Source organism: Uncinocarpus reesii, genomic scaffold (genome assembly GCF_000003515.1).
Source record: "Uncinocarpus reesii 1704 scaffold_5 genomic scaffold, whole genome shotgun sequence".
Lineage (NCBI taxonomy): Eukaryota > Fungi > Ascomycota > Eurotiomycetes > Onygenales > Onygenaceae > Uncinocarpus > Uncinocarpus reesii.
The window spans coordinates 1,245,882-1,265,532 of NW_003052496.1; the positions used below are offsets into that span (position 1 = coordinate 1,245,882).

The 19,651-nt window shown below is 50.3% G+C and overlaps 9 protein-coding genes across 9 annotated transcripts in view; 5 read left to right on the forward strand and 4 right to left on the reverse strand.

The window, feature by feature from the left end:
• Window positions 1-150: 150 nt before the first annotated feature.
• Window positions 151-1,560, forward strand: UREG_07452 (uncharacterized protein; the record flags this gene model as incomplete). Its single annotated transcript, XM_002582633.1, has 2 exons — window positions 151-1,304; window positions 1,362-1,560. The coding sequence occupies 2 exons, from the start codon at window positions 151-153 to the stop codon at window positions 1,558-1,560; spliced, it is 1,353 nt and encodes a 450-aa protein (XP_002582679.1).
• A 1,925-nt stretch (window positions 1,561-3,485) lies between these two features.
• On the reverse strand, window positions 3,486-4,017 carry UREG_07453 (uncharacterized protein; the record flags this gene model as incomplete). The annotated part of the gene is made up of 3 exons (XM_002582634.1): window positions 3,486-3,719; window positions 3,788-3,829; window positions 3,901-4,017. 3 exons carry the CDS (start codon window positions 4,015-4,017, stop codon window positions 3,486-3,488), a joined length of 393 nt encoding a protein of 130 aa, XP_002582680.1.
• Window positions 4,018-4,298: 281 nt separating this feature from the next.
• Window positions 4,299-4,682, reverse strand: UREG_07454 (uncharacterized protein; the record flags this gene model as incomplete). The annotated part of the gene is made up of 1 exon (XM_002582635.1): window positions 4,299-4,682. The coding sequence occupies one exon, from the start codon at window positions 4,680-4,682 to the stop codon at window positions 4,299-4,301; it is 384 nt and encodes a 127-aa protein (XP_002582681.1).
• A 2,339-nt stretch (window positions 4,683-7,021) lies between these two features.
• Window positions 7,022-8,152, reverse strand: UREG_07455 (arsenical pump-driving ATPase; the record flags this gene model as incomplete). The annotated part of the gene is made up of 3 exons (XM_002582636.1): window positions 7,022-7,067; window positions 7,136-7,725; window positions 7,772-8,152. The coding sequence occupies 3 exons, from the start codon at window positions 8,150-8,152 to the stop codon at window positions 7,022-7,024; spliced, it is 1,017 nt and encodes a 338-aa protein (XP_002582682.1).
• A 523-nt stretch (window positions 8,153-8,675) lies between these two features.
• Window positions 8,676-9,134, forward strand: UREG_07456 (uncharacterized protein; the record flags this gene model as incomplete). Its single annotated transcript, XM_002582637.1, has 1 exon — window positions 8,676-9,134. One exon carries the CDS (start codon window positions 8,676-8,678, stop codon window positions 9,132-9,134), a length of 459 nt encoding a protein of 152 aa, XP_002582683.1.
• A 1,753-nt stretch (window positions 9,135-10,887) lies between these two features.
• UREG_07457 (AtfA protein) lies at window positions 10,888-12,627 on the forward strand (the record flags this gene model as incomplete). The annotated part of the gene is made up of 3 exons (XM_002582638.1): window positions 10,888-10,993; window positions 11,138-12,251; window positions 12,315-12,627. 3 exons carry the CDS (start codon window positions 10,888-10,890, stop codon window positions 12,625-12,627), a joined length of 1,533 nt encoding a protein of 510 aa, XP_002582684.1.
• A 1,009-nt stretch (window positions 12,628-13,636) lies between these two features.
• On the forward strand, window positions 13,637-16,795 carry UREG_07458 (uncharacterized protein; the record flags this gene model as incomplete). Its single annotated transcript, XM_002582639.1, has 1 exon — window positions 13,637-16,795. One exon carries the CDS (start codon window positions 13,637-13,639, stop codon window positions 16,793-16,795), a length of 3,159 nt encoding a protein of 1,052 aa, XP_002582685.1.
• Window positions 16,796-17,126: 331 nt separating this feature from the next.
• Window positions 17,127-18,530, reverse strand: UREG_07459 (uncharacterized protein; the record flags this gene model as incomplete). The annotated part of the gene is made up of 3 exons (XM_002582640.1): window positions 17,127-17,164; window positions 17,274-17,509; window positions 17,587-18,530. 3 exons carry the CDS (start codon window positions 18,528-18,530, stop codon window positions 17,127-17,129), a joined length of 1,218 nt encoding a protein of 405 aa, XP_002582686.1.
• Window positions 18,531-18,991: 461 nt separating this feature from the next.
• Window positions 18,992-19,651, forward strand: part of UREG_07460 (proteasome subunit alpha type 6) — a gene marked incomplete at both ends in the record, with an annotated part of 1,102 nt that continues 442 nt past the window's right edge. The window contains 3 exons of the mRNA XM_002582641.1: window positions 18,992-18,998; window positions 19,063-19,125; window positions 19,358-19,542. Of these exons, the coding sequence (XP_002582687.1) occupies window positions 18,992-18,998; window positions 19,063-19,125; window positions 19,358-19,542 (255 nt within the window). The remainder of the gene's footprint in view (window positions 18,999-19,062; window positions 19,126-19,357; window positions 19,543-19,651) is intronic.

Here is a 19,651-nt window from a genome sequence, read left to right on the forward strand (position 1 = left end):
GCAGGCGGAGAAGGCAGTTGGGCCTAGGCCGGATCGGGGCTAGCGTGGACAGCACCCACTGACATTTTTTCGAACTCGCGCGAACCGCACAACAAGAACGCACGACAACGGCATCTCGATTTCACCTTGTCTGGTCGTATTCTCCCAATCATGGCGGACAATGTACCTCCCTCAGCCGACACCCTGCTCAAGGGTGCAGCTTCACGCTCAGCCAAGACCCCCGAAGAGATCATCAAAGAATACGACCTTTTGCCAAAATTGATACCCTACCTCGACCGCCACCTTGTGTTTCCGTTGCTCGAATTTGCGTCCAGTCAGGAGGAAAATGATGAGGCCATAGACGAGATCACAAAGTCAAAATATGAGCTTCTCAAGCAGACGAATATGACCGATTATGTTGCCAATCTGTGGCAGGAGATCAACGATTCCGACACCATTCCTCAGGAATTCATAAAGAAGCGAGAGGAGGTTGTGCAGAGACTGCAGCAGTATGTGGAGGAGAGCAGCAAGATCACGGAGCTGTTGCAGGACGACAATGTGGTGGGCAACCTTCGCAGCGATAAGGCTGCCAATTTGAAGTTCCTTGAGGAGCAGCATGGCGCGACGATAGATATGGTTAACATTCTTTACGACTACGGCCGATTCCAATATAGCTGTGGTAGCTATGGAAACGCGGCAGAGCTTCTCTACCAGTTCCGCGTGCTGTCCACAGACAACGACAAAGTTGCATCTGCGACATGGGGCAAGTTGGCTTCGGAAATCCTGACTACCAACTGGGAGGGCGCCATGGAAGAAGTTCAGAAAGTCAAGGACTCCATTGATACCAGGCTATTCAATAACCCCTTGGGCCAACTTCAGCACCGCACCTGGCTGATCCACTGGTCCCTCTTCCCTCTCTTCAACCACGAACCCGCCCGCGACGTCCTTACCGACCTTTTCTTCTCTCCCGCCTACATCAACACCATTCAGACTTCGTGCCCCTGGATCCTCCGCTACCTCACCGCTGCCGTCATCACCAATCGCCAACGTGTCCACAAGAACTCGTCTCTTTACCAGAAGCAACTGAAGGACCTGATCCGGATTGTCAGACAAGAAGAATACGAATACCAGGACCCCATCACCGACTTCATCAAGGCGCTATACATTGACTTTGATTTCGAGGAAGCTCAGAAGAAGCTTGGAGAGGCTGAAGAGGTTTTAAGAAGCGATTTCTTCTTGGTCGCTGCGGCAGATGCGTTTGTTGAATCCGCGAGACATTTGATCTCTGAGAGCTACTGCAAGATCCATCAACGGATTGATATCAAGTACGTGTTAAACTCCTAAAACAACATACTCAATTCTCAACACTAACCTATCACTAGGGACCTGTCAACCCGACTTGGCCTCAGCCAGGATGAGGGCGAGAAATGGATCGTCAATCTCATCCGGGATACCCGTGTCGATGCTAAGATCGACTACAAGGAGGGAACGGTTCTTATGAACCATCCTCCACAATCAGTATACCAACAAGTTATTGAGAAGACAAAGGGAGGCTTTTTCAGAACTCAAGTCCTAAGGTAAGGAGCAATTTTACGTGTGCGATCAGTACTCTGCTAACCCTACTCTCTCAGTGCCGCCGTTGCAAAATAAATCTTTCAGGGACGATTTTATTGAAGGAGTGAGAAAATATAGATAGCTATCTTCGTGGGGCTATAGCCAGTTATTTTCCCGGTGTGGGGAGGAAGAGTTTGCATTTTCCTGGAGATGCTGACTCGACTTTTTATGCTCTTTTATTCTGGGTTTCTCTTTTCCATGTTCATTTTATCTACTCACGACGAGAAATGGATGTTGGGAAACACTCGGCGGGCGTTAGATTTTTGTCTGGTAATTTATTCGATGAAGACTTTACGTTTTGAAATGCCAAAAAATGTCATGCCTAGTTTTGCTCCTTTTCGACTCTCTCCTTTTGTGAGATTGATCTTTAGCAAGTGACAAAAAGGGGGCCTGCCTTGGGTTTGCTTTTAGGGGGATTGACGAAATATGTGTTGGGCCGTATTTGTATGGGGTAGTTTCGCAACCTATAAGCCCTACTTTGACCGATGGCGGCGGCCCGTGTAACAGTAACGGGGTAAAGCAGGCAGAATGTTCAAGTAGAGCAGGTTGACATTCGTATATAATCACGCACCTTTATTATATCGGAGAATTCTTGAGAGCCACAGATGGATATTATAGGGGATATTCATCAGGAGCTTTCAGAAGTTTGCAGCCAAATAAACCCCAAGCGGCTGAGAGTGTACTCGAACAACAAAAAGCAATTGTAAGAGCACTCCATCCTTAAGAAAAACTCAAGAGCCACAGGGAAACAGCTGGCGAGAATTGGCTGGGGAGCCGTAACCGGTGCTATTCGGCGGGATAATTCGTCTCTTAGTGCCTGCGGTTCCATTGCCGCCCTATTATGTAACCGACATGCACAAGGCTGAAGGATGAAACGTGCCGTATTCTCCCGTACGAGGAAGGGTTTGAAAGACAACTGAGCAATCGGAACCCGGGTTGATGCTCTCAGGATCGCGTGGTGCGTAAGAATGTGGCTGTTAGCCACAACGTTTGGGAAAACCGGCAATGACGGGATCTAGAGGACGGGTATAAAATGGCGTTAGTGGTGAGACGACTATGCAGGGGTATTTGGTGTAGGTTAGATCAAAGTAGGGCACGGCTGTCCACGGACTAGGTGGAATAAGTCGTTCGCATCAAGCGTATCGGCACTGCGCTTTCGATAAAAGGGTTAGTTTTCCATCCCGGGCATTTTCATAAGAGCTCGGAAACAATACCACAATCTAGCAAATATAACAGGGATTCAAGGTGTTGCAAGTCTTGAGTTTTATTTCCCCATGAGATACCGGACGAAAAGTTTTGTTGGGAAAGGGGTATGCCCGATAGATGCATACCATCAAGTAACAGAGAGCTTCTTCTAGCCGCAAGAGCCACTAGAGGAATTTTCTAAATTTGCGTGTGCTGTGGTCCACGACTTCGTCCAGTCTCTCGTTGCGCTTGGCAAGTATCGAGACAAGGCAGCTAGGCCTATGGCGAGATAAGATACCGGCACGGTGGGACCAGAATAGTTCGAAAAGATTCTCCGAATTCTGCTCAAAAACACATGGTATCTAATAGGTAACAAGAAGCGATCGACAGGCAGAACAGGGGGATATGATATGTATACTGATGCCAGAAGGGGTATGTCCAAGAGAAGATTCCAGATATTGCGCCATTCTAAATGCCTAACTCCAACGCAGCACCCGAGAAAGAACATATGGAGCTATTATTAGAACAAGTTGGTTGGTTTTGCGGGGGCTCGTAGGCTCGAATATGATTGAGCGATGGGGTGTCCAATGCCCCTTCGAAAGTGCTTAGAGGGAGGCTGAGCTCCAGGTAACCAGGGATAGGTAAGAGTGAGAGACAGTGAATAAGGCTGAGATGAGTTGACCGGAACTCAGACAGGTAGGAAACGATCACCATGACCGTTTCGTTCTCGGGTATCGATCTATGGGATAGGGTTTACTATCCCGGACTCGATCCCGCTCGCGATTATCTCGACGGCCGACGTATACTGGCTGATTAATGTAGGGCTCTGTCCCTTTACATTCGGATTTCTCGTGGGTAGTCAGTCCGGAGACCTGCGTCATTCTGAGGGAGGCCTCCTGTTCGTAGACTTGAGACATCTTTTTCAAATCGTCGATTTGCCCCTGAATCCGTGCGTGTCAGTGCTTCTGTCACTGGTTGAAGGGGGGTTCTTTGAAGAGAAGTAGCGTACTCTCGTGAGCGGAGCTCCCGTGACAAGATAGCCTTCCCGTCCCTGTGGCACCCAGTTAGGACAAGCGCAAAAAAAAAAAAGGATTCAGAAGCCCGAGTCACCAAGCCGCATACCTGGTAGCTATACGGCCTCACAGAAGCAGTTGGCCCGAGGAAATATTGCATTTTACTGAGGACGATATGGCGGGAGAGCCCGTAGCCGGGTAACCAATACTCCTGCGGCTGAGACATTTCTTTCAAGCCAAGATGGAGCAGAGACAGACGTAGAAATCTGAAGCAAACGATAGATGATAACTTGCTATCTCCCAAAGCCGAGATAGAACTGAAAACGTGCTGGAAATGTTTTGATCAAGCGCTGTCAATCAAGACGTCAAGCAGCTCACCCTTTTCCCGAAAGGGGAGAGGACTGGTAGTATACGAGGGATGAAAGAAGGCGACCACGCTTCTCCGCAGGGTAGGCAGTTGGTCAGTGGACTCGACTAGGGCAGGTTTAGTTAACTGATAGACGGGCATCAAGCAGTGCCCGCCGACCCTGGCGACCAGCGCTTTATATGTCTCGCGATGCCCGAAAGCGTTTTCTGCAGGCGCGAAGGCGGTGACGTCGAAACTGGCTGCCACCACGCGCTAGGCCCGAACGGGACGCCCGCCTCGTTTTGAGCCAAAGTGAGGCTGCCGCCCAACGACCAACGAGCGAGCCTGCCGGCAACCGCTGGCGCGCAGTGACACCCGGCGGTCGACGCTGCTTGCTGCTTGTTGCAGGCCCGTTTCTGCCTGCTGCTCATCGTGTTCTCTTGCAATTTGATACCCCCCGGGTTGCAGCCTGCACGCGATGGTCTTACATGCCTGGCAGGCTTCAGTCCTTCTCTTCTTCTTCTTCTTCTTCTTCTCTGCTGCATGCATGGGCTATACGAAAGCGTTCGAGCAAAATGCTTGACGATAGGGGGCCGTGGTCTAGGTTCGGCATCTCTGGAAGAAAAGGAAAAAAAGAGCCAAATGATCTGCAATCACTGGCGGCTTGTTACCACGCGAATGCCTTTCGGTTTCCGAATGGCTGGCGCCGATTGATCGTTCGAAAACGAACTCAGGACGTACTCAGAATGAGGCGGTGACATCGGGGATGGGTCCCGAGGTTTTGGGGGCTTGAGAGCCACTCGATTCGGCTGTTGAACTATATATGTCCTGCGTCTCCTCGCCAACCAACTGGGAATCTCGATCTGGAAAGTTTGAATGGTTTTCGATGCGATGGTCAAAAAGGCTGTACAGCCAGATCGACATCTGGCGCCTGGACCACAGTCTAATGAAGCTCCAACAGTGATTTCACCAACAAAAAGGGGATCTCGGCGATTCCAGGGCGGGGATGTCTCAGAAAAAAAGAGTTGAAAAGAAACGGCCGTTGGCTCTGGGTCGCGCGTCTTGAGCCTTGAGGGGGTGACTGGTCTCGGGCTGCGACAACCCCTGACGAGCAGGAAGCAGCATTACTCGCATCAAACCGGTAAACCAAAAACGCGATGCTGAGATGGCGTCCCCCAGCATGGCTTCCTAAATTGCGGGGCAGAGGGCCTGACATCCCTGGCACAGCAAGCTGGGCTATTAGGGGAATCAGAATGCTCCTGTGCCGAAAGGGGGAGCGAGACATGCGTCCAGGGGGCGGGCAGCGTAAGCTCTATAGACATGATCTCTATATGCTGGGATTGGCCAGCGGATCCTAACAATCTGAACGTGCCTACACCAGAACTATGTAACTGCGTTAATCATCGCTAGCCGTACTTCCTAAACGTAACCATATCCATACCAATTTGCATCAACGCCCTAAAGTACACTGAACCCAGTTGGAGTTGGCATATGGGAACCTTGCTCTCCGAAAGCCAAGGACAACCGTGCCATGCTGCCTAGTTTATGAAAAGAGGCGTCCATGATCTACTGGGCGCACGACACTCATCATCATACCCAAAATTTCTTCGAGAGACAGCATTCTCGACAACTTCTCTCCCAGTGGCAGCAGAAAGAACGGAGCGCACGTAGGGCTGGCCCGCGGTAACACTGCATCTTGTATCCCGTAGGCTTCCCTGAATCTCACAACTCTTTGATATTTCCATCCTAACCATAGTATTCTCAATCCGATTTTAAACAAGCCCTTAGTGGCCAAAATCTCCTTGCTTTCCCAGGCTGTGTGCCAAGAGGACTTCCCTATTCTGCCTTCTGGTCACACCGCAACGAAGAAAATCCAGCCGCTCAAACACCATCCTAGCCCTCCATAAATGGCAAAAAAGAAAAATAATAGCCGTAGTCACAAGGATGCAGGAATTAAAACCAAAAAGAGAATTAAAAAAAACAAACCCAGTTAACCCGCCTTGTCATCCCTTTCCCAATATCCTGCACATACAGATGGATCGTCGGACCCCAAGGTCTGACCGAGTACAGTGCCATCCACAAACCCGTGGATATATTAATCCAACCGGGGAGAATATTACCCAATTCAGGGCTCGTACTGAGAAGGCAACAGCTCCATCGATAGAACCACACAATCCCGTCGCCAACGCACAAGCACGCACTGGCACTGCCGTGCGCTCTCCGGAACCCTGCAGAAACGCAACCCCAAGCCGAGCATTCCGGGCGGGAAAGAAGTTGTCCGACAGTGAAAACGCCCGCCAAATATAAACCCAGAATCCCTCAGGAGACGGGGCCAGGGGAGGGGGGTGGAGCCAGTTTGTTTTGCCTACCCGCTCGTCTGTATATCCGTCTTTTGCCAGTCCTGTTTGATTTTGGCCTTTTCGTTCCGCTGTCCCCTTGTTGCAACCGCCCTGTATTGGGTATAGCAACGTTGGATTTCCAACTCGGCCCAGCCGTAAGATTCGGTTCCAGTTCGCGGTGTTGGATAAATACACATGTGGAGTAATCTGTGGATGGGACGATAAATAGAAGAGAAAGGGAAGAAAACAAATTCCGGTGTTCGGGAAAGAGGGATTGAGAGTGGGTGAGTCTTGAGGATTCTATGCACTAGTGGATGCCTTGCGCTTCTTGAAAATAAGGCGACCGCATGGTTCGCCAGGACAGGGGGGAGGGAATATCCAGGAAGAACCAGACCGACACTCGCCAATGATTGTTAGTTTATAAGCAAAACTTGTCCGTTTGCCTGGCTTAGTTCAAAACAGTTGATCGGAATGAATCCCAATTTTGGCATGGGGGGATATCTTATTGATTCTAGTTTAAACAGACCAAAGTTTGCTTTTCAGCACTACTCTTGGGGGGGCTGATATGGATGTACAAGCATATCACTGAATCTGCAGTTTTTCGAAGTTCTCATCAGCATCTGCTTCGATTCGAATTAAACGTGTTTCCGAGGGCATACCTTTCAAGTTTCTCCTTTCCCCGAACCTCCTCAACTAGTAGAGGCATTCGAACCACGTTAAAATCCTCGTATAACTCTTCAATCTCGTTTAGATATTTCTTTTGCATTTTCCGCCTCGCCTTGCACTGATCACATGTGCTATCCTTTCCAGGGAAGAGAAGCTGGTTAACGACAATGGCATGGGTGTCAATGTGATAACTTGTCAGCTCCTGAATCATCCGCTCCGTCTCATACAAGGACAAGAACTCTGCAATGCATACGCACACGAATGTGGTGAGGTCTGCGTTTTTGAATTGGGTATTAACTTCGCTGATGGTTTCCCGGAGGGACTCCATCTTCGATAAAACATCGTCGAGATTCTGGCCCCCTGGCAGGCCCCCTCTTGCGCCCAGGACAGAGTTTAGCATTGGGCCAAACTGGCTTGACAACTGAGATAATTTGGCAAGACCCTTTTCGAGGACGGTCGGAAATTGCAAGAAGCGGAGAGTATGGCCGGTTGGCGCAGTATCGAAAACAATAACTTCATACGATAGGGACTTGACCTGCTTCAACACTTCCGCAAAGGACATGGCTTCATCAACACCGGGTATCTAGCACAGTTAGTCAGCGACTTCACACAGAAACCAGACCACTCACACTAAACGCCAAATCTTGCATCATCCCTCCCAATCCAAATCCCATATCCTCCGCTTGGTCCCCACCCGCAGCCATGAGGTCCTGCATGCTCGCACTCGGATCAATTTCCATCGCGCTCAAGTTGTCAAACCCATCGATGAGTCTCGCTTCCTTGCCGAACTTTTGCCCAAAGGCATCACTCAAATTGTGCGCAGGGTCGGTGGAGATCAACAGGACCGACTTCCTGACTTTGGCAAGCTGAATGGCGAGAGAGCACGAGGTGGTTGTTTTGCCAACACCACCCTTTCCACCAACGAAGATCCATCGTAGGCTTTTTTGGTCGAGGATGTTTTGGAGAGTGGGCTCGAGGATATCGTCCGCGGGGACGACGGCGGAAGACATGATGGAGCGTGTGGTAAGGTTATGCGTACGGAGTTGAACTAAATGATCTGCTGATGGCAGGATATAACTATTTCCACTAGAAGAGCTTGGTGATATTCCTGGCTTCAATTCTTATGCGCGGGGGACGTATCTTCGTGGGGTCGAATGACGAGGCGATTGTGTTCTAGAAACTTCTTAGCACCTTGTAGGTGGCACTTCAAGACACAAAGAATGGAGACCTTACCAGTATCATGCAGTGCTCTTAGGGATAGGGAAATTCAAAGCTCTCAAACCGCAATCAACGGCATGCAAAATCCAGGCATGAGGTCCCTCCTGCCACATGGGAGCAGGCTGATTATGTAAGGAAATTCACATGGCAACAAGTCAAGGTACAGGGACCGGAGGATAGATATTCCGTTGTTTTGCTCTCTGCGGGGTTGATATTACAATCGAGATTGAACGGGGAAGAGATTACTCTTATCAACAGCGTCATCTACCGCTAGTATCAAATTGAAATTTGATCGTAATAAGACATTTTTTGAGAATGGGCGATCGCGATCCCATCACCTGCCATGTCCTCAACATATACGACGGAGCCCCTGCCGCAGGACTATCCTGCTCGCTCACCTTGATCCACGCCGACGCCTCGAGCACCTCAAGCACCCAAGGACCACCCCCATCCATTTTCTATGGAACTACTGACGCTGACGGGCGCGTGAAAAAATGGAGGCCCTCCTCTGCGTCTCCAGCATCGCTCTCAGAGGTTGTGGCGTCTCTTCCCAACCAAGCGGGCTCTGGAGAAGGTTCCTCTGCGCGATCGACCTGGAGCATCCGATTGATGAATGTGGCAGAGTGGTACAAGCAGCGAGGAGTGGCATCCCTTTGGCCGGAAGTGGAAGTTAAATTCATGGTGGAAGGGAGAGAAGGAGAAGAAGGCTGGAGACATTATCATGTACCCGTGCTACTTGGGCCATTCAGCTACTCGACGTACCGCGGATCGTAGGTCGAGGTTTGAAAAGCACCTACAGAGAATGATCACTGCCGCAGCTCTTCATCGTCACCACAGGAAGATGCGGTTCTAGACTATTCAGCCTTGCTTTTCTCGAATTTGATCTCAATGGAGAACTTGATTTTCATGCGATCTGCTGTTGTACTCGATCCTTCGTCCAGCCATAGCACTCGTAGATCAGATCGAGAATGACATTGACACGTCAAAAAAAGCCTCCAAAGCGACCGCATGATTGCTTTTGCCACCAGTATGATGTTCTTCGATCATGTTCCAGAGACAGCATCGACCTCTTCTGTGTCCTTCCCGTCCCTTCCTCTGGGTGCAAAGGGAGCAAACCGTGGGAGAAGCCGCCAAATCAACACGTCATCGCCGCCAGGTCTGTGCATATCCCAGCCAATCACAAACTCCCAACCCCCACTTCGCCAAGTCTATATACCCCACTCAATTGCCGGAGGATTGTCAATCCAGCCAATCAGGTTACCCAGGCGCAAATCGAAGAGCCAGGTGTGTGCTGTGATTGGCTGTAACCCTCAAAAGACCCACCTACTGTACCATTGGTGCCTGTGATCTCATAGGCTGTGTTCCAACCCGCAATCTGTCGGCTGCACAAGGAGGGTACTTTGACGATACCCGGCTTGAGAGGGACAACCACCCACAAGAGCAAGTACTTGCCATGTAGCCTCCACCCCAAACCAGACGCAAGTCGTTGCTGGGAACTGGAGTCAGCATCTCTTCACTGCTCCCTCGATCCCTGCCCGCACATTCACTGGTTGAGGACAGAATACTTAAGATTCGGGGGTCTGTCCCCAGAGCAGCATACGTCACTTTCTTGAACCTCCCGCTTGTGCTTCATCCTCACTATTGCTGTGGCCGCCGCGACAGTGTCCTCAAGAGACATCAAGAATCTCAATTGAAGAGCAGTCAGTGCGCGATCAAATTAGATGATTCAACCTGAGAACGATAGTTGACTAAATCGGCTTCTTTTTAAACTCCCACTTCGGTCTTCTTAGCGTTCATCGTCCGCAATACGCCTTTTTCCCACTCAATCAACGGCCATTCTGATCGAGAGCGACGTGATAATTTCCTCATTATTCGGTCTCGGGCGGCATACTATTTGTTCATTGCTATCCGGGACTTCTTCCACGACGCCGGAAACAAACAGGTTCTTCCGCAGGGATTCGTACGGTGCCCATCACGCGAGGAAGTATTACTGCTCTCCGCTTTTGACGACCCCCAAGTGAGGTGAGTAGACGAGTGCCTCTGCTTGCCTTTCTTTGCTTGGCTCCTGCGTCAATTCTCGAATGCCCATAGACAGCCTCTCGTCCTGGCGCCGCCTGCTTGTATCTCCTGCCGACCTGTGGCAGTGGCCCCCTTTTTGTATGCGGTGCGATTTGAGTTGCCAAGCCCCGCGCTGCTTATCTAATGCACACAACGACATCACTATGTCGTCAGATCGCTTTTTTTTCCCTCGAGATTTTCTCTTTCCCCCTTCCGTCATCCTACATCATCGTCCATCGCCATCCCATCAGCCCATCATCATTGCATCAATCGCTTGTTGCTGTGTCGACCACAAACCGTATTTTTACTCGATTGACCGTGCCTTGCTGACCTCATATTTCCTATTACGTTGTACAGCCCATCGACCGTCGCTGTCGCCAGTTTGCTGTCGCTGGGTCGCGCGTCTGTCGTCATTCTTCCGCCGTCTTCTCCTTTCCGCCGTTAATCTTATTATTTTCTCCGCCGCATCATGTCCAGCGCCGCTGTCGCCAAGAGAGGCTCGCCTCGAATTGGGCGTCCGGGGTCGCGGACGGACTCCCCACTCGATGCTAATAACCCTCTACTGAAGACTGAAGGTAAGGCCTCTTACCCCTTGCACTAACCCTCCCGGTTAAAAATTTTCTTTTTCCTTTCTCACCATGCCCTTTCGATAATATCCCCTTCGTGTGTCTTACTTCACTACCAAGGCATGTCGTGACCGCATGCTGATGCCGTCTTAGGCTCCCAGGAAGCAAATAGGAAAGAATCAAAAGTTGTCACCGATGCAGACGTGACACAATCCATCTCTGCTCCTCGCCGTCCCGGCCAATCCGAGTCTGAAACAGATTACTTTTCCGCTGTCCATAATACCAACCACTTTTCCTTTGAACCCAACCCGTTCGACCAATCTTTCGGGAACCCTTCTGCGGAAACTCCAGGCAAATCTCTCCTGCCACCGGTTGCGGCTCTTACCTCCCCTTCCCTACCCGGCACAACGACTGCAGGCGGGTTTACTTGGCCCAATTCTCTGAGAGCAGGGCCGTTGAGCCCGGCGATGCTCACTGGCCCATCGGGGTCTGCCGACTTTCTCGATAGTATTGGCCGAGGCTTTCCCACCCCGAATGAGTCCTCTCTCCGTACGGGGCTCACCCCCGGCGGTGGAGGTTCCATGTTCCCAGCACCAAGTCCTGGTGCAACGTCTATGCTTCAGCAACTTCAAAGTGGTGGCGCTACACCTTCGACTTTAGAATTTCATCGCACCGCCATCAACGCAGCAAGGAAAAATGGTGCTGGTGCACCCACATCGAACCCACAAGATCCAGAAATCCTTCAACAAGCAGCAAACATGGAAATTACGAAATCTGGTCCACAACTCGACCCATTTACTCACCCTGACGCCACAGATGCTGCCAACGGTCTTTATATGCTAGCTAAAGGGGGTCAAGCCGACAGTATGCAATATCCTCAAGCAGGATCTCAAGCAGCATCTGAAGCTCGGGATGCCTACTCCAGAAATAACACCCCCCTTAACGGTTCCTTTATTGCTCGAAACGGCGATGTCACAGACCCACACCTCAATGGAAATATGTCCGATGGGACTGTCGACCACGCCAAACCTAATGGTCGTAGCAAAGGGAAGAAGTCTACCGCTAAGGCTTCAAATACCGCGAATGGACGAAGAAGAGCTGAGGAGACAAAAGGAGGCTCGAACAAGAAAGCCAAAGGTGCTAATGGAGTGGCAATTGATAGAGGCAACGAGGACGAGGACAAGATGTCTCAGAACGAAGGTGGTACTGGTCATTCTAAGAAAATGACTGATGACGAGAAACGCAAGAACTTCCTAGAGCGTAATCGGTGTGTATTTCTCATATCCTAAAGTGTGTCTTCTGACTAAGCTTACTAACAATTCGATTCCAGTGTTGCCGCTCTAAAGTGCCGTCAAAGAAAGAAGCAATGGCTCGCAAACTTGCAAAGCAAGGTTGAAATGTTTGCACAGGAAAATGATAGCCTTTCTACAACTGTCACCAAACTGCGGGAAGAGATTGTCAGCCTCAAGTCGCTACTATTAGCCCACAAGGATTGCCCCGTTTCTCAAGCCCAAGGGTTGAATGCCGGCCTTTTGATGAATGGCCTTACTGCTGGAGACTTTATGCAACCACCCCCCCATCCTTATGGTATCCCGATGCCCCACGGAGCGCCTATCCCAGCTCAAAATATGGCTCGAAGATAGTGGAACTTACACCCTACTATTGGGAATTCCCAACACCTGACAACCCCGATTTTTAATTGACCATTCTCTTTCTAGTTGTAAATGTTTATCTGTTACTTTTGCCTTCTTCCGTTTCGTTTCTACGTGTGTTTTATGAGGAATTAGGGGTGTTTTCGGGTGTTTGCCGGAGTGTTTTGCTTTTTCTTTTACATGGTGTCACGGGCGGCAAAAGGAGAGAGGGCAAAAGAGAAAAGGGCGGATCGGAATCGGGGAACAACCACCTACCCCATTCCTCATTGGCGTCTGAATGTCTTGTGTCGAGTTTCAAAATGCTTATGGTCTATCTTATTTGCGTTCACAGCCCGCCTGGATGCCAGCTGCTCTTCCTCCGCAGGATCGAAGATCATACACTGGGCTTGCCTGGTTGGTAACGTTGGATTTATTATTTTTTCTCTCCAAATGCACTTGGATGGTTCTTGTTTTGTGTGGACTCTTGTTACGTTCAGCTTTATGCCTTTTGATTGTCACTGAACTGGTGTATCACCTTCGTTGCGACGTGGCTGCGGTGCCTTTTGCTTCTCAGTGGAAGCACCCCCGGTCAAGTGCATCAAAAAGCATTTATTTCAGTTTCCCGAGCTTTTCTTCTTGCTGTGGACTTTGCGGAAGCGTTCTGAAAGCCATAGTTTTGAGATAATCTTACGGGGTATATGTACAATATTATTAGAGACTACATGATTATCTATTTGCCTGCTTGCTGCCCTTCCTACATTACATGCCTGTAGTAAGATCTCGACCAACCCGCGCTGTGTTGTCAATCATGCTACATTGACACGGCCCACGACCCCGGAGTCCGTCACGTGATCGATAACTGCCTGAACAACCTGGGCTGCGACAATCAAAGCGAGTCGCGTCGGCGATTGCGCAGCAGCTCGGAATCTTCCATGGCCAGCAGCACGATCCACGGGGGAACGTCAAAACCAATGAATCCAGCCATTCTCCAGATGCTCCGTCGTACCCCAGACCGCCAGCGATGCCTCCAACCTCGACCCCCTCCAACCACCGCAGTCGCCGTATAGATGACGCCCTCTCCCAGCTCGTCGACTCCCTGCTCCCGCAACGATCTAGTAGCCGTCAGCCGCGAGGCGGCAGCGGCGACAATGACGCGTCGAATGAGTATATGGACGAGTATGCTCGCGCAGAGGCCGCGGAGGCGGAGGAGCTACGGCGTCGTCGCGCGTTGGATCTTGCGTGGAGGATAATTGATGCCCATGGCAATAACGGTGTGGGTGCGGGGGGGCCTATCGAGAATAACAACGGTTACGGTGAGCAGAAGCCGCAGCGACGGGGCGGATCGGTGTCTCCTGATATGATCAACAACGCACCGGATATGATTAAGCGGAAGTTGCTAAGGGAGAATGCGTCGCCGGATAAGGCGATGAGGTTTTCGAATCTGTATTCGAGGCTGTTGACGCAGCCGGTGCTGGGGCAGAAGTGGGCGATATTGTACCTGCTGTACCGGATTGGGGAGGGGGGCGAAGATGAGGATGATGGTGTTGCAGAGGGGATGATGGGCGGAACGAATCTGAGACGGATGCTGGATGGGCGGCGGAGTCCGTTGATGGAGGAGAATCAATTGGATAATATGGTGTTTGCGAATCGATTGGGGGGGAGGAAGAATGTTGCAGAGAGCATTGCTCCTGGTTCATCGGCTTCTGCGGCCGGGAGGGAGCACCCGTCTACTCAGCGGCGCGCGGGAATGCCAAAGGATGGAGTGGATATGGCGAGGTCGAAAGAGAGCGAGAGGAAAAGAAATGCGGAAGAAGAGATCAAGGAACGCAAATCGGCGCGTCGACAAGCCGAAGAATCGATATCAGCACCCCAAACACCCAAGCACAGCCAGCCCGCTGAAAGCACTGACGAGGGCGCACCGCCCGAAGAGCCGGCTCTTTTACGAGACTTGCCGTTTTGTCTGCAAGGCTTGTCGACTACCAATCTTCAGTTTTCGAGTTCTACCTTGAAATTACCGACTACACTCCCTATTCCACTCATATCATTGCTACACACTTTGGCGGAACCATGTCTTCTCTATCAAGGCCTGTCTGAGTTCGTTAGCAGATCCGAGGGGGGGCTCATAGAACAGAGTCTGCGAGCAGCTATAAGCGCTGAGCTTCGATCTTATCTAGGCTTAGTCGCAAGCCTAGAAGGAGAGATTAGAACGGCTCTTACGGCGGTGTCAGAATCAGTCGATAGCCCAACGTCTGTAATGAAAGCAGGCGTCACTCTCAAACGCTGCGTTGTTTGGATGAGAGATGCCACAATGGCCCTACGCTTGATGAGTCTCATGGTTAAAGAGGTCGAGGGTAAGAAAGGGGGCCAATTGATATCTATGATTCACGGTTTTTCAACGTCCCACGGAGACCCCTTTGTTGGCGCTTTTGCAGAACGGCTTTTGGCACATGTTACCCGGCCATTTTACGGGATGTTGACGCAGTGGATATACGACGGGGAGTTATCGGATCCGTACTGCGAGTTCTTCGTCGTGCAGCCGGAAAGCCGCCCGTCTGGTGATCCACGTCGAACGGCAACGAGTGTGTGGGATGAGAAGTATAAGCTGGACGATGCGATGGTTCCTACGATAATGACGCATGATTTTGCAAAAAAAGTGTTTTTGATTGGGAAATCTCTCAATTTCATTCGATACGGCTGCGGTGATTCTGCCTGGGTGGTTGCATATTCTCGAGATGCCTCAAAGGAGTTACGATATGGAGATACTGCTACGCTTGAGACGTCGATTGACGAGGCGTATAAAAGTACAATGGCTCGTCTCATCTACCTGATGGACTCGAAGTTTAAATTATTCGAACACCTGGATGCACTAAAAAAGTACCTTTTACTAGGCCAAGGAGACTTTATCGCTCTGCTTATGGAGTCGCTCGCCTCGAATCTTGACCGGCCGGCCAACTCACAGTACCGTCATACCCTGACAGCTCAATTGGAACATGCCATTCGAGCGTCAAATGCACAGTACGACTCGCCAGATGTGCTTCGTCGGCTTGATGCACGGATGCTGGAGCTTAGTCACGGCGAGATCGGCTGGGACTGTTTTACACTTGAATATAAAATCGATGCTCCGGTTGACGTGGTCATAACACCCTGGGCCTCGACACAATATTTGAAACTTTTCAATTTCCTATGGAGAGTCAAGCGGGTAGAGTTTGCGCTTGGCAGCACATGGCGACGATGTATGACCGGAGCAAGGGGGGTGCTAGGGAGTGTCGAAGACAAAGTCGGCCCAGACTGGAAGTTGGCGCGCTGTGTCATTGCGGAGATGATACATTTCATATGCCAGCTCCAGTATTACATACTTTTCGAGGTCATCGAAGCCAGCTGGGATCAGCTACAAATCGCAATATCAAAACCAGGATGCACACTCGACGACCTCATAGAAGCGCACACAAAATACCTGAACTCTATCACCCACAAGGGCCTCCTCGGCTCATCATCATCTCGCAGTTCCTCCTCAACCAGCAACCGAGGCGAAGACTCCTTTCTAGCCCAACTCCACCAAATCCTCAAAGTCATGCTCGCGTATAAAGACGCCGTGGATGGACTCTACTCCTTCTCCGTCGCAGAATTCACCCGACGGCAAGAATTCAACGCAAAGATCGAAACCCGTACCGCCCAAGGCCGATGGGGCGTGACGGAAAGAGACCTGCAATCCATCCACTCGGCGAGAACCAGTCGCCCCGGATCGACAATGCGACGACCAAGAGCAGATTCCAACTCCCCGGCCGTTGACTCACCCATCGACAACGGTGGGCTTCTTCGCTCATCGACGGATGGCACGCCTTTGGGCGGTGCGGCTTCGCCTTTTTTCAGCTCTAGTCTCGCTGGGGAGGATCATCTACTACCATCGCTACGCTCACGACTGAGCGATTTATCAACGGAGTTCCGGGCGAGGCTGGTTACGTTGCTGGGTGATTTGGCATATCAGCCTGATGTTGACATGAGGTTTTTAGGCGTGGTTATGAATTTCAATGATGTGTATCAAGTTGTGAGGAGGAGAAGGGGTGGTGGAGGGAGTTCGGGGAAAGATAGAGAGAGGAAAAGGGGTGGGGCGGAGTCGACGGAGACGGAGAGGAAGGAAGATAAGGAGAAAGCCAAGGAAAGGGAGAAATCCACCGGGTAGGACTGGAGGTCACCGGGTTTGCTTCTTTATATTTGCGGGATTGAACATTATAGACAATTGTCTTTAGATACCTCTTTGTTGGTGAGTATTATTGGGCATATGATAGCTATGATATTTGGTTTGCTCTGACATTCCTCATGTGCTCTATCGATGTTTTGGTATCACTTTCTGCACCATACATCCGTGCATATTTGCAACGGCAATTGAGGTATGGAAAATGCCTTGCTGGAAAAAAATACATGTGGTGGGAAACTTATTACAACCATTTTCATAACTCGTCAATCAGAATCTGCTTATTATGTTAGTAAAGGACGCCAGTAAATGGGCTAGGCTAAATACCTGAACTTGAATCAGAGGTAGTGTCTGGATCTAAATCAAAAGTTAGCAATGGTATAGAGATTTTAGGAACGGATCTCGAAGAGACAACAAAAACATTGATCTGTGACAAAGATAGCCAAGGAAATCCGTTGCTACTTACTAGAGGCATCCGAATCGGATTCGGATGAAGAGGAGGTCGATGCACCGGAAGGCTTCTTTGACTGGACCGCGGCTCCATTTGACGTGCCCTGATTGATGCCTGAACTCGAAGAATCGCTGCTATTGCTATCGCTATCGCTATCACTGTCACTGTCACTGTCACTTTCGCTTTCACTGCTGCTACTGCTGCTGCTGCTGCTGCTTGTATCATCTTCTATTATTGCAGTCCCTAGCTTTCTTTTTTCGTTTTATAGCCGGTGCTGATGCATCTTTAGTTGATAATGGCTTCACTTCTTTAGCAACCCGTCCCAGACACTGCATAATAAATCAGTTCTGCTCGTTGCCTCTTCGCAAATTTCTTTTGGTGCGCTTCATCCAAAGTGTTTTGATGCCCGTCGGTTTCAGCTGTGGTTATATCCTGACCCAGTTCAGCGAGTCTCGTTTTGAACGAGATGACAGCCTGCTGGTACTTTTCATCTTGAAGCTCCTTATCGTCCACATCCGCTTGAATCGCCTCCTTGGCCGACTGCGCAACTCGTGCTTTGGCAGCTGTGCTCTTCAAGCTTGAGAGATACGCGCTCAACGCCGCGTTATAGCTCGTCGGTATCCGGTCCACGGAGAACGCATTTTTGAGAATCGCGGTTTCTCGATTCTTTTGGAATTTCCATTCTGATCGGGAGGTGTGGTAGGTTTGAAGATAGCTCAAAAGTCGATCTGATGGCGTGGGCGGAGTTGTAGGCTCCGGATCGTGTTGTGTACGCTTCTTGGCCCGTTGCTCTCGTTTCCGTCTCTTCTCTGCTCTCTTCTGTTCGGCTGTGAGAGGAGGTTGTTCAGGCTCGGAGGGAGGCTCCGACTCTGGCGCGCCGTCTGACTCTTTTGTGCCTTCTGCAAACGAGACGGACTTGCGCGAAGAACGTTTGGATTCAGTCTTTTTATGCGCCTTGACATCGGCTAGCTTCGTTACAACTGGGGCGGATTCTTTGGTTTCCTGCTTTTCGCTTTGCTCAGAGGCCTCGACGCCAGAGCAATCGTTTTTGTATAATCCATTCTCGCGCTTCTGCTTTTTGGACTTGACCTTGTCCGTTTGCTGGGATGTCGATTTCCTTTTCTTGACCTGAGTAGTGTCGCCTTTACCAACGGCACCGTTATCCGTTCCCTTATCACTATCAGTGCCATGTGACACTTCTTTGGCGAATTTTAGCTCGAGTCCTAGTTTCTTCCATGCTGGGACGTGCGAAGAGCGCGGTAGTGAGGACATCTGCGGAACCGTTCGAGGTCAGTTGACGGGAGAGACTCTAAACAATTCAGAGCGGGCGGCTGTCATCGGACCTTAGCATAGTAGTGATGGGATTCAATTCGTCCGAAACAACGTCCGAGTCGAGCTTTCAATCGCGATCTTGTTCTTCACATCTTTTTATCTGGGAGCTTTTGATCGTAAGTTTGGGCGTATTAACTCGTATCGGTAAGTTTCAGCGTATTTATCTAGCCTCATCCAGCCTAGCTGCCCCTTACCCGCTAGTCCTAATTTAGCTATATGACCTGGCGCTGAAGCTGGGTCTCAAGGCAGCTTCAACTACGCGTTCAAACAGACAATCGTCATTCCGGCTTCACACCGCAATTGATATATTCATCTGAAAGGCTGCCTGTTAATTACAAGCCCGGGACGACGGATTTATTTGACTTGTGCTCTCGAAGTCTGCTTTGCCCTAATCTCGCACAATGTCGGGTCAGTTCTGTTCAGACACCCCTTCCAACCAAGCTCGAGCTGACTGGAGCGTTGACCTAAACAGGTAGCACGGGCTATGACAGACATATTACTGTTTTCTCGGATCAAGGGAGACTGTATCAAGTCGGTAAGTTCTCATGTGCCTTTGAAGCGCAGTACTAGAGACTGACTGGATCTTGTCTCCAATAGAGTATGCATTCAAAGCCATCACAGCCGCCAATATTACATCTCTTGGAATAAGAGGAAAGAATTGCGCCGTAGTATTGTCGCAGAAGAAAGTTCCAGTTCGTCTAACTGAAGTGTGACCTACCGTGGCCGCCGCTCTAACTGTCGGATTGAACTTTAGGACAAGCTTATAGATCCATCGTCCGTAACTCATATCTTCAAAATCTCGCCAAATGTTGGGTGTGCCATGACTGGCTCTATAGCGGATGGCAGAGCCTCAGTTGATCGTGCACGGGGTGAGGCCGCCGAGTTCAGATATAAGTTTGGTTATGAAATGCCGGGTGACGTTCTCGCCAAACGGTTGGCCAATATCAGTCAGGTTTATACTCAAACGGGTTTGTGGATTCTCTCCTAGTCCGCTATCAGCATTTCGATGTGTCCTGACAATGTCACCGTTAGGGCCTACATGAAGACCACTGGGCGTTGGC